The sequence below is a fragment of the Agelaius phoeniceus genome, chromosome 11, assembly GCF_051311805.1.
Source record: "Agelaius phoeniceus isolate bAgePho1 chromosome 11, bAgePho1.hap1, whole genome shotgun sequence".
Lineage (NCBI taxonomy): Eukaryota > Metazoa > Chordata > Aves > Passeriformes > Icteridae > Agelaius > Agelaius phoeniceus.
The window spans coordinates 8,229,426-8,244,864 of NC_135275.1; the positions used below are offsets into that span (position 1 = coordinate 8,229,426).

Here is a 15,439-nt window from a genome sequence, read left to right on the forward strand (position 1 = left end):
CGTGTCTGTGTAGATGGTGTCTTTATTTCTTCCCTTCACTGGCCCCATCCCTTTCCCTGAAGTGCACGGCAGGCTGCACAGAGGATGGGTGCTTGTGCAGGGAGTCCTTTCTAGGAGTAGGTGAGGTGGAAGGGCCAATGCTGGTAGTGGGACACTGCCCCTCCCTGCTCTGAGCCCAGACATGTGGCTCAGGCACGGAGCTCCACATCTCCAGTGCTTGGTGACAACAACCCATGGGAGGTGTGACAAGGTGTGTCAGGTCTATAGCTGCCCCCATAGCCTGGGACTGCAGCGTGGGTGACTCTGGAGATGGACAGGGAGGGTCAGGGCTGCCAGCTGGGCAACCACTCAAGCCCATCAGTGAGTGCATCACATGACAAAGCAGCAGCAGCATTACCTGTCCAGCTCCCCACCAGACTGGTCTGTGCAGCTGGGGACTCTGCTGGGTCACTGGGCAGGATGTGCAAGCCTTGGGTGTGGGAGTAGGTCACAGGGTCTCAGAGTTACTGGCTGGGGATGTGGCTGCATTTTGAGAAAGCTTAAGACTGTGCACTGTTGGTATTTTGGGGTTTGATGCCATGTGACATCAATACTTTGGCAGTTGATGTGGTGTGCTCTGCTGTGAGCTGCAGAGGGATGTGTTCAGCCCTGCAGGGAAGGTGCAGGGCTGGCAGCAGAGGTGGTGACCTTCATCTGTGTTCACTGAGATGTGGCCTAAGGTGGCTGGAGGGGCAGGTGAGGATATCTGGGGAGGGGGCGAGTGTGAAGTGCTGTGGGGAGCGTGGCCAGACAAAGCCCTGTGGTGCCTCCTCAGCAGGTGGAAGAGCAAAGAGATGCTAATAGTGATGCCAGAGTCTATAGGAGTGGACAAAGGTGACAGGCAGGAGGCCCAGGAAGGTGAGAGCTGGTTTAGGATGTGAGGTGCAGAAAGTGGGCTCTGCACTGGCTCAGGGCCTTGCTGGTCCTGTCCAGGCTTAGATTGTCCCAGGGCCATGCAGGGTGTTGGGGAGGGGCAGAGGACAGGTGGGGTGGAAAGGGGGTGTTGGGAGTTTGTGCCACTGTGATACTGGTTGGCCCTAAGAGCCAGGAGCTCATGCCCTCAGAAAGCTGGTTGGTGTGGGGAAGTGATGGCTGTAGGATGAAGGGGTGGCACTACTGATTGCCTTGGTCCTCCTTCTCCTCCCCTCACTGCTGCACCACTTGCAGATGGCAACAAGGGTGACAGTGCCAGCTTGCTCAGGGACAGTCGGTGTTGAGGTGACAGAGGAGAGAGGGGACAGAAGAAGGAGGGCCTGGCAGTGAGCAGGCACAGAGGAGGTGAGTGAGTGACTGCAGAGTGGGTAAGGGCTGTGGGTTTGGAGGGAGCTGGGCACTAGGGGTGTGTGAGCACTGGGCTGTGCTGATGGCTGTAGGGGCTGGGCGTGTCAGTGTGGGGGCAGCTGAGGGAGAGAAACCAGGGCAGTGTGGAGGACCCTGTGCCAGGACCTGTGACTCAGAGAAAGGTGCTGCGTGTGTCAGCAACCCTCAGTGAGTCACACACACACACACACACACTCACACTCTTCTCCTACCTGTTCCTCCCCAGTGCTGTGCCAGCTGGCCTGTCAGTCTGTCACTTGTGTGTCACTGCCTTGTCTTTGTGCCATGTGCCAGCCTATCGCACACTTTCAAGATGCCTTTTGCTCAACTCAGTGGCTTGGACAATCTGTTAACGTGGCTGCTCTAATCAAACACCTGTAGTAGGTGCATGTGGCATTGTCTTTGTGCTGTGTGTAGTGTGTAGCTCAATAAACGTCTGCAGCATGTGTCACTAACTGACTAACCCGCTTCTCTGCCTGCCCTGGGGGCGTGACCGAGGGCAGCCTGGGCTGAAGAGTGAGGCTGGTCGGAGGGCGATCAGCACGGAGCAGTGGTGCCCTTACAGCGGCAGTGCTGGCCGGGGACACCCGGAAAGGTGAAAGGTGTGTCCCAGAGGGTGTTCGGGGTGGTGACGGACGAGACTCGCACCTGACCACGGGGGCAGTGTGAGGGCACGGGAGCGAAATTGCAGGGCCCCGGGGGATGCTGCACGTGAGCACGGAGGGGCCGGCCCTGGGAGCGGCTGAACTGGGCTGTGGATGCCGGACCTTGGGCAGGCACCACCTTGTACGGGGCCGTGACAGGCGTGGGCGGGGGCACGAGGGGCTGGAGCTCCCACCTGCTGGGGGCGGCCGGTAGCGGCGGGGCGGGCGGTGGGAGGCCGGGGCCGGGGCGGCGAGGCAGGCGCGGGTACAGCCGGTGGCGCTGAGCTGTTTATTTCCCCGCGGTGCGGTGCGGTCGGGTCGGGGCCACGCGGGGTCACTGCGGGAACCCGCGGGGGTCGGTGCCGGTGTCCGCCAGGGGCGGGTCCTGCGGGGCAGAGAGCGCGGCGTGAGCGCGGGTCCGGCGGGGCGGGGCGGAGGGGGCGGGGCGGGGCGGGGCGTGGCTCACGTGCAGCGGTTCGTAGTCGGGGGCGTGGCCGCCGTACAGCGGGTTGGGAATGGCCACGAGCGGCCGCTGCGGGCGGGGCCTGGCGGTGCGCGGGCCCGCGCGGTCCGGCCGGGGCCGCGCCGCCGCCTCCTCCTCTTCCTCCTCCTCGTGCTCCTCGTCCCCGCGGAGATCGGCCTGCGGCGGGAGCGCCGGGTGGGCGGCGCTGCGGCACCGGGCCCGGAAAGCCCCGCCCACCCCCTGCCCGTTGTCGCCCACGGGCTCCCCCTGGCGGCCGTGGGTGACAACGCAGCCACCCGCACCCGGCACCGGGACCCTGCACCCCGCACCGGCCCCGGCCGATCCGCCCGACCCCCGGCTCCATCCACCGCCCTCGGCCCCCGTCCCGCTCCCCAGCTCGCCCGTACCTGATAGTACCCGAACTGCCCCTGCTGCCGCCGCCTCCTCACGCAGTAGTAGGCGGCGCCGGCACCGGCAAGCAGCACCAGCGCGAAGCACAACGCTGACAACGTTCCCGTGGCCACGGAGCCCGGCCCCGCACCGTTCACCTGTGCCAAAACAGCGGCCCCCTGACGGCGCTGCCCCGGCACAGCGATGGCACCTGCTGCTGCTCCGCAGTGATGCTGTGGGCAGCCCTCCCAAAAAGAGCCGCACCAGGAGCAGAGGACAAGGCCAGCTCTTGGGATGACTCTGTCACATCATCCCCAGGACTGATGCCAGCCCTGTTCGTGCCCCAGGCTCACCTGGCCAAGGTGAACAAGGGGCGGTGGGATCCTCAGCGGCTCTGCTATCACGTGAATGATGCCATTGAAAGCTACGATGTCCCACTCCACAATCATCGTGTCATTGATCCCCTTGGCGTCCTACAGCACAGGACACAGATGATGTCACCTGCCCAGAAAGGCTCCCCATCATTCCCTGTCTCAAAAGAGATGTGGTGAAAACTTGTGGCGTTTTTTGCCCTCTGCCAAGGCTAAACCTACTGAGTGCTTTGTACTGTTGCTTGCTGGGAGCTCTGATACATGCAGGTCATATCCTGACTGGGATGGGATGATGGTGCCCGTTGTGAGGTTGAAGCTGAAGAGGATGACATTGCTGGATGACACGTGGAGCTTCAGTTCTTCTCCTGTCAGTGTCTGAATAAGCACCAGTGCACAGGGGTGAGAAATGGATGAGCTGGTCTTTCCCTTTCCCTGCTACTGTGCAGCCCCCCCAGCCAAGCCCAGGCTCTCTCATGGCCACAGACAGCTCCATTCACAGATAGCACAGAACTGTGCAGAGCAGAGGGGATTTGCCACCCTTAGGATTGTCAAAGCTCAACTGGAGAAGGCTCTGAGCATCCTGACCTAAATGGCTTTTCTGAGGGAATGGTTGGACTGGAGGCCTCCAATCCACTGATTCTCTCTGACCCACATTCCTCCTCCTTCCCCAGACTATTTCACACTGTCATGCCAGCTTTGGTGACACCTGCTCTCCTCTGGGGCTCTGATACTTCAACCCTGCTTGCTTACCTCATTGTCTGCAAAGCCAGAATTCAGAGGGGCAAAGAGAGTTTTGGGAGCAGAGACATCAGACAAATACATGAAAAAATCCAGTCCTTCTTCTGTGTCATTGGCAAAATTGAGCAACATCTGGAAGAGATGGGAGATCTTCCCCATCAGCACATTGCTGGTAGCACAATGCCATCCCCTTCCCCAGCCCAGAAACCTCCCCAGCCATGGAAAGAAGCCCCCTCTGTGTCTGTAGCCTTTACCTTGCAGACAGCCCAAACCCCAACTCCTCCCTGTCCCAGCTGGTCCCTCCCTCTGCCTGGCTGCTCCTGCAGCACCAGGAGAGCCTTGCTTACGGAATAGAAGGTGGAGAAGCGGTCCTGGTCTGCGAGAACATCGGGCAGTTTCCCACTGCACCAGTACCCATCTCCCACAAACCCATCACGGCAGCTGCAGGTCACATCTGCAAAGAACACCAGGCTCCGATGGGACACCAGTGCTGGCTGCACCAAGCACCTTTTGATTTCTGATACCCTCATCATGTTCCCTCTGGACATGGCCATGGGGAGAGGAGGTGTGCACAGGACTGGCACAGGACTGTCCCCAGGGAAGTGCTGGCACCCTCACCCTTCTCCCGGTAGCAGAACGCATCCCAGGTCTCGCTCAGGTTGCTTCGGGAGCCGTAGTCCACAATGCCCACACGGCTGGACCCACAGCTGGGGTTGGGGTAGGCTGTGGGGTATCCAGCTGTGCCATTGTCCAGCCAACCCACCAAGCACAGATGGAATCCCATCTAGAAGAGGAAAACCAATGATTAGATTAAAAATAGCTCTGTCCCAGATTTTCTGCCCCAATGAACATTCTTAGTGTGCCTCATCCACCATACCCCCAACACCCAAAGTGTTGGGCACAGTCACAAGTCCCATCCCAGTGTGCCTGCCAAGACCCACCAGCCCTCCTGTTTCATGGATATAGATGGAGCAATAGGGCCTGGCTGAGGGGCTGAGAGGTCACCCACCCACATGTCCCCCCTGGGCTGGCCCAGGCTCTGGGAGATGCATGGCCTGTCCCAGCCCCACAGGGGACAGAGCCACCCCTGTCCTGACCTGCTGTGCTGCTCCCAGCTGCTGGAATGTGGCCAGGGAAGCACCTTCTGCAGCACAGGCTGCTTGAGCCTGCTCGTAGGTGAAGTCGTACTTTTTTCGGGGTGACTGCAGGTGAAACACACCCATGGTCTTATCTGCAAAATACCAAAGCCCAGGAGCATCAGTACAGGACACACCAAACCACCTCCCTGGGCAGGCACGTGTGTGACTGTGGGCAGCACTGCCAAGAAGGGTGGGATGTGGACAGGGCACGAGTGAGGGAGAGGCTTCCTCTGAGCTTCTCGCCCCCCACACGGGAGCTACTGCCACCAGAGGCCACGTCACATGGAGCAGACAAGGATGGCTCACCCTCCCCATATGACATGTAGGGAAAAGGAAAATGTGAAAACCTTGCCAAGCTACAGAGATGAGCCCCTGTCCCCTTGGCCATCCCACCCTGCAGCTCTCCTGAGGGGAGCTCCAGGCCAAAGGTGGAGGATGAGGGAATGTGGCCTCTCCATGGAACAGCATCCCTGGCCAGCAGGGCTGAGCACACTCACCGTGGAAGTGCAGGTCAGTGCAGATGGCCTCGTGGTGGCACTGCCCGTTGGCATCCAGGCACCGGTCCGTGGGGGGCACCACCTCCTCCAGGCACTGGATCCCATCTCCGACATAGCCCTGCTTGCACTCGCAGCGCCGCTCGTTCTGCAGCACAAGGGAAGGGTGGCATTGTGGGAATGCAAACACACTGGGGATCCTTGCATCCCTGTGAGGATGGGGATGAACCTTCAGAATGCCTCTATATGCTGTGACAGAGCTGTGACAGGCCACATGGCCTTGTCCTAGCCCCACACCCAGGCAATGTCACATCGAGTCCTTGGCACGTGCTGTTTGTTTGAGCTGAGCTTTGAGGTACATGGCTCCTGACTCTTGCACTACACCATGCTCCCAATCCTATCTTCTAGCCTGTGGTGATCAGCTTTGGTTCTGCAGAAATGGCAAGCATTGTCCTTGTAGGACCATTCAGGAGCCCCCAGACCAGCCCAGGAATGACACAACTGACACAGCTCTTGCTCCTTAGATAGAGAAGTGGGGGAAAACAGCCTCAGCCCCAGAACTGTCACAGCAGCACAGCCCCTGCTGGTAAGCACCCGCAGGATGAGCGCAGCACCTGAGGGCACCGGAGAGGAGGGGCAGGGGACTGCAGGAGGGGGGACACTGTCACAGGGCTGTCCCCGGGCACCCAGCTGGGCGGCTCTCCCAGGCACACGGATGTCCCCGGCCCTCGGGGCCGCGCTCACCGGGCCGGTGCTGATGCAGCGGGCGTGCTCGCTGCAGTCCCCATTCCTGCCGTCGGCACAGCGGTCGATGGGCTCGCAGATGTAGCCGTCCCCTCGGTAGCCGGGGCTGCAGGCGCAGGACACGTTCACGCCCGTTTGTGAGCACTGTGCGTGCCTGGCACAGCCCCCGTTGTCCTGGCTGCACATGTCGATCACTGCGGAGGGAAGCCTGGGTTAACTAAACCATCTCATGAGGTGTCCTGGGGGGCAGCCTGGCTGTCCTGCCAGTTGTCACCCCAACGTGGCCATCGGCAGACGGTCACCTGCTGTCCTGCCCCCGTGTCCGCCCCCCTGCGGCCCAGCCCCGCGGTGCCGTACCTGAGCAGGTTCTCCCGTCCCCCTCGTAGTGCAGGTCGCACTCGCAGAGGTTCCCGGCGCGGCAGGCGGCCTGGGCGTGGCACGGCGGAGAGCAGGTGGGTGTCACCACTGAAACCAGAACACACCCGGCTCACAGTGACCGCAGGACTGTGACACGGGCACGGCTGCCACCACCAGCCTCTGCCCCAGGCCACCCACCCCACACTCCCACCTCTGTCCCTCCCTCCGTCCTCTTCTGCAGGTGCCTTGCCCAAACACAGAGGTTTGTTACTCCATCGAACACACCTCACATCTCAGCCTCGAGCCCTGCCTGGAACACCTCTGAGCTCAGGGACTTGCTCATGATCCAGCAGAGCTTTTCTCCTCACCACCCAAACCCTTGTGAAATTCAACAGCATGTGGCAGATCTCGGGATGAGCCTCACAACTGAGAGCTCCTTTTTGGAGATCTTTCTGAAAGCTGCTTGAACTACCCAGCTCCTGGGAAAGCAGCCATGTGACAGCAGGTCCCAGGGAACAGCAGGTGGGTCCCAGGGAATGGCTGAGCACCCCTCACCCAGTCTGGTTTCACAGCGCTCCCCAGTCCAGCCCTCGGCACAGAAGCAGAAGCCGTCGCCGTGCAGGCCTCCATTGCACACACCGTTCTCAGTACAGTTGCACTCTGTGAGGAATGGACAAACACAGCATTTATGCCTTGGTGGAAGGGCCCTGGGACAGCCACGTGGCAGAAATGTGGCATTGTGGACAGGTGTGAAGGTGGGCACAGGAGCCCCACACATCCCTTCCTGCCAGTCCTGGCCCCCTGTCACACACGCCCTCCACAGAGGAAGAGAAGCCTCTGCACCCACAGTACCCCATCAGTCCTCTCCCCTGGGCATTTCTGGAATGTGTTTCTCACTCTGAAACTTTTCTTGAGACTCCGTGAGGCCTAGTTTGGGATGGGAGGATGAAGAATTCTCTTTTCCCTCTCTTTGCTTTTGTCTCACATGGCACAGGTCCCTGCTGAGCATGTCCTCTTTCTTAACGGGGTTCATCACAACTTCTGCATCCCCCAGCTCACAGCACATAGAAATAGTTTCTCCCAAACTGGGGCTCTCAGCTGTGCTCAACAAACGAGGAGGGCTCTGGCGCTGTGCCCTTATCAGCCGTGTGCTGCGAGGGGCTGAGGCCAGCGCTGCCCCCGCCCCGCCCAGCCGCGGTACCTCGGCATTCCGGGCCGTATCTGCCGGGCGCGCACAGCTCGCAGCCCGTCCCGATGAACTCCTGGCTGCAGTTGCAGACCCCTGAGCCGCCGATTTTGTCATCGCAGGTGCCACGGTTGTTGCACGGCGCCTCCAGCCCTCCTGGGCACGCTGCAAATGGGGCACCTTAGTGAGGCTCTGGTGACAAAGGGACGCTGCGCTGGAGGGTCCCTTTGCCCCCTCCCCTCAGACCCCACACACCAGGTGCCCTGAGCTGCTGCTCACAGGGTGCTCGGACTGCAGACAGCTCAGCAGTCTGGGCACTGAGTGCTGGGGACATCTCATGACAGGAAAACTTAGGAATGGGGGCAAGAGGGGCAAATTTGACACAGCTTCCAGCCTGGGAAGAAGCCCTGCTGTGGTGCGCTGGGTCTGTGCTCTCCTGCCCCACACTAACAGCAGACTCACCCAAGGATGTGAAAGCTGCCCATGGCACAGAGGGCAGATGCCAGGGATTGGCATTGCCAACATCTAGAGGTGACTGATATGTCTGACAGCTACCCCCAGCAGGCCTGTGCCCAGGGCTCTTAGCAGAGACAGGATATTCTCAAGGAAAGGGAACCTCTTGTCACAATCTCAGCGTATTGCTCCCTGCGCCCTCTACAGGCTGGGGCTCCCCGCCTGGGGTTTTTCCCACCCTTCTCCGGGGAAGCACGCTCATGGATGTCGGGTGTGCTGAGCCAGCAATGTCACCCTCCCGCAGGGGACAGGGCCGGGCGGGACAGGGTGTGGCTCTTACCCCGACAGTCCCGGCCATAGTGGTTGGCACAGCACTGCGGGACCCAGAGGCTGGACACGCAGCTCCTCCTGCAGCCTCGTCTGAGAGGCCCCCTGGAAGAGAAGTGTCTCCTGAAGGGGTCCCACGGGGAGTGCGGGGGCCAGGCCGGCCGCAGGAGGGAGTTGTGGTGGAACAGGAAGGTGTTCCTCAGCAGGTGGTTTCCATAATAGTAGCAGCGCCTGGTTTCCCCCTGTGAGGAAACAGGCAGAACACAGAGATTGCCACACTGATCACTGATAACTCACCCTGACTTTTCTTGTGCCACTCATTCAGTTTTATGGCAAGCAACAGAGGCTTTCTAACATATGCAGGGGCTGGTGACAATGGAGCCCCAGAGGAACCTCAGGGTTGTGCCAGAAGCCAGCAGTGAGAATGGGGTACAGCCACTGCCTCCCAAGGCTGCTCACTATGGGATCCCTGAGCCACTCCCAGGCTGAGCTTTTTTGCTGTAAAGCACCCAGAGCCACCCACGCAGGACTGACCCAGCAAAGACCACTGGGCCCCATATTTTTCAGCCCAACTCCTGCATGACTTGGGGCAAGGCATGGACCATGTGAGAGAGTCAAGGGCTTGCCACACACAGGTGAGCCTTCATTGTGCTGCTAAAACATGAGGGGCACGTGGGGATTGTCACCTCTGGGCCTCCCTGGTGACAAAGCTGTGAGCTTTACCCGTTGAACGGAGCCAGCAGGGCAGGGTGGCTCGAAGCCACAGAGTCCACAGCTCTCTGCAGATCCCTGTGGAGGGGAGAAAGAAACCTCACAACAACTCAATCCATGCTGCTGCCTCTCTTGGCTGCTCAGAGCTTTGCCAAGGGACGGCAGCAAGCCCTCCAGAGGTCCCTGTTCCCAGGCACAGGCTGCATGGGTGGCCCAGATCCTCATTCAGCCCATCCCAGGTGCTCACCGGCAGCTCAGTCAGGGTGAACTCGTCGCACCGAGATCCCAGATCTGGTGGCTCCAACAATCTATCAATGCCATAAGCAATGCCCCCATTGAACTCCATGTGCCTCTGGATGATGGTGGCGTCACCGTTCCCCACCAGAATCTCCCCCTAACGGAGGAAGAAAGCAACTTGTGATTCTGGTACATCCTACATCCTGGCTGCACCACCCAGAAGTGGCTCAGTTTGGGCTGCCATGGCTTCTTAATCACTCCAAGAGCTGCAAATTCTCTGTGCACGTGTCCTTGACCACCCTTCCCATTTAACACTTTTCACAGCCACCTGTCGTAAGGATGGCCTCTGTCCATGCAGCACGTGCTCTCTGGAGGTTGTGGCACCAAGCAGCCAGGTCATTGTGACATTCATGTGCAGGTAGCAGATCCCTGTGCACTCCCCTGCCAGCTGGACACGACTTGTGCCTCTCTACAGCCCAGCTGTAGCCAGGGAATGGGCTGTCCCAGCCTGCAAGCACCCCAGCTCTGTGTCCACTCCCTGCCAGAAGCACCAGATGCCCCATGGCCATGCCCAGGGACACTTGCTCCATGGGAAGCCAAGCCTGGATTCACCAACACTCACCACGTGGGCTTTGCTGCAGCTGAATGAGATGGTGGAGCCGTGCATGGTCCGTATGGTTTCAACCTGGGGCACGTTACCAGCAACAATCTAAGAGGGGAAAAGAAGAATGTGAAGGAGAGACTGGCAAAACTGGGAGTTCATTTTAAGACATGGTGAGGGCAGGGGTCAGTGGTCAGCCTCAGAGGGGTGTGATGTGGCAGTCCCTGAAGCTGGTGCGGGTGGCACAGCACAGGTGTGCTGGGTTAGTCCCAGATTCCTGCAGAGTGAGAGGCCAGTGTGAAAAAGCAGGGCCTGGCTTTGCTCAGCTGGGCTCTCCCCTCGCTCATAGCCCTGAACACAAGAGCCTGTTTGTGAGCCTTGCAGCTCCCCAGGAGCTGATGACAGAAGGTTTCAGCTCAGCCACCAGAGGTTCACCATGATGCTGTAGGTGCCTCAAGTGCTCAAACAACTTTGGGTCTTCTCAAGACAATGGGTGGCACTGTGTGCTCTATGGCAGCAGAGTATTTGGCAAGGTCACTCTGACACAGCCACAGCGGCACCTGGTGTGGCCCTGGCAGCTGTGTGCTGTCCCGTTTACCTTGGTGTCCCTGATGATGTGTGCTTTGAGGTAGGAGGCCAGCACGTCGCGGTGCTCCCTGCGGTACAGGAACTTCTGCCGGCTCTCCGGGAGGGCGCTGAAGGCGGCGTCCGTGGGCCAGAGCAGCGTGAGGGGTCTGTGCACGGGGTTAGCGAGCAGCGGCAGCAGCTCCGCGTCCTGCCCGACAGCACAGCGACACCAGGGGGGAGCCCCGAGCCCACCGTGACCGTGCCCCGGCACGCAGCACCTCCCCGGGGCGGCAGGGGCAGCGGCTCACCTGCAGCAGCTTGCTGTAAACGCTGTACCCAAAGGCCTCGGCCACCTCCGTGATGTTCTGCTGCACAGGGAGGAAAGCAAACAACTGACACCAAGGGTTCCCCATAAACACAAATTTATCTCTGTCACCATCGTGCTGATGGTTTGGCCTGGAAAGGGCTGGCATTCAGCAGCCACCACTTTTCTGATTCCTCCTGGATAGACACTGCTATGGCAGGAGCTGGGATGAATTCCAGCACTCTGTTGTGCACAGTAAATGTGTTATATTCTGTAAAATGCAGGCTCTCTAAGCCCCTAATGCTTGCTTAAGGAGTCACAGAGAGACATTGGCAAACTCATGCTGCAACCTGCTCTGTGCTGGAAAAGGAGTGTAATGGTTGGCATGGGACAAGATCCTCCTGCCTACATCCAGAACTGTTGTTCCCTCATGATGGAAAAGGCTCCTTATGTTCCAAATATCCCACAAATGCTGTCACCTTCACAAGCCAAATCTGTGGCCTCAGACAACCCCTGGGCAGGCAGGGAGAGGGAGGAAGAGCAGCCCAGGCAGCTTTGGGCTGAGGCAGCTCTGCTGGGAGACAGATCCTGTCCCTGAGCTCAGCACAGCCCTGAGAGCAGGGCACGGCTCCAGCCTTACCTGTGAGAGCTTTGAGATGTTCTGGCCCAGCAGGTCACTGGGAATGAGGATCTTGTTGATGAAGTGGATGACCCCATTCACACCCACGATGTCACTGGTGAGCACTGTGGCTTCCTCGTTGAGAGTGATGCTATTCTGAGAGAGAGGGGACCTGCTGAGGCCTGCACAGCCAGCAGCTGCCACAGCCACAGCGCCTTCACACGACAGGAAAAGTGACATCCTGACAAATGGGACTGCAAAGGGAAGTACCTCGTTCACTGTGATCTTTATTTTGTGGCCAGATAAAGATGTAAGGGACTCCTGGCCTTCCAGGTCACTGGAGAGCAGCTTCTGGCAGCCCACCATGTGGTAGCGAAGCAGGTCCCGGAGGAGGCCTCTGCTCTTCCACTCCTCAAACTGCAGACAGAAAACAGAGTGAGGTCACACCAGGGCACTTTGCCTTGCACACAGGGCCCTCTGCCCCAGTGAGGGAGACCTGGACTGCCTGAGTTCCCTCTGACTCATCCCTGAAGGGAAGATGGTCCCCCCAAAACACACTGAAGACACAAAACCATTTGACAGCTTTGGGAAATTTCAACCAGCTTGACTAGTCAGTGATGGGGTCAGGATATTCTATTACACTGACACCAAAAAGCTGCCATTTTACTATTCCTGAGAAGGAGTAAGGGGTCTGTCACAGATGATGGGAGCCTTGTTGTTACCAGCCCCATGGGCACCAAAGCCACCACAGACCACTGATCTGGCACAGTGCCTCTGAGGCCCACAAGATGTCATCTCCAACAAGAGATGATGGTCATATCTCCTTACAAGAGGAGATATGTCCAGGTTGTCTCCTCAGTGAGATGCCTCCAAACTTCTGCTTTTACACTGATGGAGAACAGGGGATGGATGCCTTTACCTCTCCATGGTGCAGCCCCTTGGCTTTGGTTCACTGGGCAGAGCAGTCCTAGGGGGGACATTGCCACAACTGGAGCTGTCAAACACCCGACAGAGTTGGCATGGGAGGGCACTTACCACTGTGGTGTTTCCTATGAAATCTGTCTGTGGGACGAAGATAGTGAAAGGCCCTGCCCCACTGAGCTCTTTGATGCTTTCTGCCTGTGTTAGAAGAGCATTTGTGGGAAGGGGAGCAGAAAACATTGTTCCAGTTAGCAAGATCCTTTGCAGAAAGCCTTAGGTGGGATTTACTACACAGAGACAAGGACAAAGCTGTCACCAACCTGTATCATCCTAAAGAACACGGATGCATCTGGAATCCTTCCGAGCTCCTTAAACAGAGGGAATCAGCTGGTGTTAGCAGGGTCCCTTCCACTGCTTCCTCCCCAGCCAGCACAGTGACCTGCTCCTTCCACTCTGGGTCACTCTCCCACCCCAAGAGACACCAGTTCTCCTGGCACACCACAGTGATCTTCCCTCCCTCCCTCCCTCACCAGCTCTGCAGGCACAGATGCCATGGGTGCTGCAGTGAGCTCTGCCTGCACCATTCACAAGTGCTGCAGGATGGAGTGGCCAGAAGATGAAAGCTGGCTGGTCCTGCAGCACCTCTCATGGGTAACTGCCCTGTGCTCGTGGGACACCTCGAGTGCTTCACAAAATCTCTGCTTTAATCTCACTGTGCTGCCACTGCCAGTTCTGGGATGCTGTCCAGAGGGCAGACATACCCTAGAAGACAAAGGACCTCTCCTCACCACACTGACTTTCAGTAAGAGCAGAGGCACACACTCTTTTCTCACAGCTCTGCTGTGGGCACTGCTTTGTTTGGCACTGCCTGAAAAGGTCACCAGTTTGCCCAAGGACAGCCATTGTACTGGCAAGAGGACTGGACACAGACTGCTGCCCACCAGGCTGGGTCCCAAGTCCTGGCATGGCCACAGGGGATACCTGCCCTCATCCCACTGGGCAGAAGTGAGTTGTCTTGGGAAAAAACAAGATTACTCCCATTTGTTTATGACATGAAGCAATCAGTCCCCCAGAGGTATGGCCAATGCTGCTGACAGCAGTAGAGTGTTCCTTCCCTTTGGAACAAAGTCACTTTGCCATGTCCCATAGCTGGCACACCAAACACACCTATGATTTATGGAGAGTTTGCTCAGAGCACCTGTGTCCTCTCCCACACCACACACCTGTCAATGTGACACCAAGATCTGAGAGGAGGGAGTGGATTTGCTGCAGGGCAGGGCACACAGAAGGTGCAGCACAGGCCTCTCACCTGATGCATTTTGCCACGGCAGGTGAAGCCATCTCCAATGCTGTGCCAGGAGCAGGAGCAGTTCCGAGTGCCAGGGCCTGTGTACTTGCAGAGCCCAAAGGGGCTGCAGCCTCCATTGTTCTGGCAGGGAAAGCAAAAGGCTGCTTGGAGGGGCTTCTCCCACCACCTGAACTGCTGCTTGTGTGTGGGAGCTGCAAACTCCATCCAGCCCAGTGAAAGGAAACCATCCCCCCTCCTCTGTTTACTGCCTTAGAATAAACCTCACCCAAATTCTCAAGGGCTTCCCAGCACCAAATCCTCCCATGAAATAAGATTTTTACCCCTCACTTTGGAGCACAGGGTCCACGACAAAGCCCCTGATTCAGAGGGACAGTTTCAATGGCAGTGATGCCCTTGAGCCCAGAACACTCTGATGCTTTTGAGCACATCCCACACAAAATGGACACAAAGGAAAAAGCCCACATGCCTCCAACCCTACGTCCCTCTTTCCACCCCGAGGGAATGCTGGGTGACAGACACAACTGCAAGTGACTGCAGGAGGCAATGGAGGCCAAACACATGAGGATATCCTTCAGTATGTGGAAAAGCAAGACTTCAGCTCCAACCAACCAGCTAATGCTGTTCCTGCTGTTAACTCCTGGGAGAAGGGAACACTCCCAGGCTGTGGCCTTCACCTCTGGAAGCAGCCAAATGCTGACATACCTGTTCACACAGGTTGATGGGGTTGCAGTGGCTCACACCATCCCCACTGTAACCAGGCAGGCAGTTGCAGGCGACCTGGAGGGAGAACAGAGCCTTGGGCTCAAACTTGGAGCAAATAAAGGAAACACACAAGGGCTGCCCTGGACAGAAGGCATGTGGTGTAGCAACCATTGCTGCCTCCATGGATAACCAAACTTGTGTCCACAACAAATATAACCCAAGACTGCCTTCAGCCTCTGGCCAGCAAAGCCATTTGCTCTCATGGAAACAGCAATGTTTTCATGCTCTTCCAAGGAATCTTCTCTGCATGGAAGGGAGAAAGCACAAAGCACTGCAATGGACAGAAGTGTCTCTAGTGACAGCTGTGACAGCTTCCATGATAACGTTGCCCTGACATCCACCCCACACACTCACCTTCTTTGGGCCTGTTTTGATGCACTCTGCGTGGGTATGGCAGCCCCCATTGCTTTCCAGACAGAGATCAATTTCTGCAGCAAAACAATAAGGCCAAGTTATTGCTGAGGGCTGCTCAAGGCAGCTAGGAACTGGTGGTCCAAGGAGGTTTTGGGAAAGCAACAGGGAGAACTTTTCCAGCTTGGAGAACACTTTCCTGGGAAAGTGTCTTGTGATAGAATAGGAATAGGGTACAACTACAAAGTTACTCCTGACACATGTGGGTCTCTGAGCTGTGACAAATCTGCCCACAGAAAATTCCAAGCCTGTCTGGGTGCACTTTAAAGAATATGAGAGGACTGGACTCCCCCTAGCTCCATCTTCACCCAGAGCACCACTGTGGGAGACTG

At 58.0% G+C, this 15,439-nt stretch overlaps 1 protein-coding gene across 4 annotated transcripts in view; it reads right to left on the bottom strand.

The window, feature by feature from the left end:
- Positions 1-4: 4 nt before the first annotated feature.
- The window catches only part of STAB1 (stabilin 1), a 53,758-nt gene continuing 38,323 nt past the window's right edge, over positions 5-15,439 (bottom strand). Inside the window, exons 44-70 of one of the 4 annotated variants that reach the window (XM_077184805.1) lie at positions 15,051-15,124; positions 14,637-14,711; positions 13,935-14,054; positions 12,946-12,993; positions 12,740-12,823; positions 11,975-12,121; positions 11,726-11,860; positions 11,090-11,146; positions 10,813-10,989; positions 10,236-10,322; positions 9,624-9,770; positions 9,389-9,454; positions 8,679-8,907; positions 7,901-8,050; positions 7,255-7,359; positions 6,700-6,807; positions 6,343-6,536; positions 5,602-5,746; positions 5,063-5,196; positions 4,584-4,749; positions 4,313-4,419; positions 3,978-4,097; positions 3,450-3,602; positions 3,210-3,329; positions 2,874-3,014; positions 2,470-2,643; positions 5-2,388 (exon numbers count right to left, since the gene is read on the bottom strand). In XM_077184805.1, coding sequence (XP_077040920.1) covers positions 2,338-2,388; positions 2,470-2,643; positions 2,874-3,014; positions 3,210-3,329; positions 3,450-3,602; positions 3,978-4,097; positions 4,313-4,419; positions 4,584-4,749; positions 5,063-5,196; positions 5,602-5,746; positions 6,343-6,536; positions 6,700-6,807; positions 7,255-7,359; positions 7,901-8,050; positions 8,679-8,907; positions 9,389-9,454; positions 9,624-9,770; positions 10,236-10,322; positions 10,813-10,989; positions 11,090-11,146; positions 11,726-11,860; positions 11,975-12,121; positions 12,740-12,823; positions 12,946-12,993; positions 13,935-14,054; positions 14,637-14,711; positions 15,051-15,124 — 3,314 coding nt within the window. In that variant the 3' untranslated portion in view covers positions 5-2,337. Of the gene's footprint in view, positions 2,389-2,469; positions 2,644-2,873; positions 3,015-3,209; positions 3,358-3,449; positions 3,603-3,977; positions 4,098-4,312; positions 4,420-4,583; positions 4,750-5,062; positions 5,197-5,601; positions 5,747-6,342; positions 6,537-6,699; positions 6,808-7,254; positions 7,360-7,900; positions 8,051-8,678; positions 8,908-9,388; positions 9,455-9,623; positions 9,771-10,235; positions 10,323-10,812; positions 10,990-11,089; positions 11,150-11,725; positions 11,861-11,974; positions 12,122-12,739; positions 12,824-12,945; positions 12,994-13,934; positions 14,055-14,636; positions 14,712-15,050; positions 15,125-15,439 lie in introns of those variants that run through there. The other 3 variants (XM_054639828.2, XM_077184806.1, XR_013183950.1) reach the window with 3 other exon arrangements.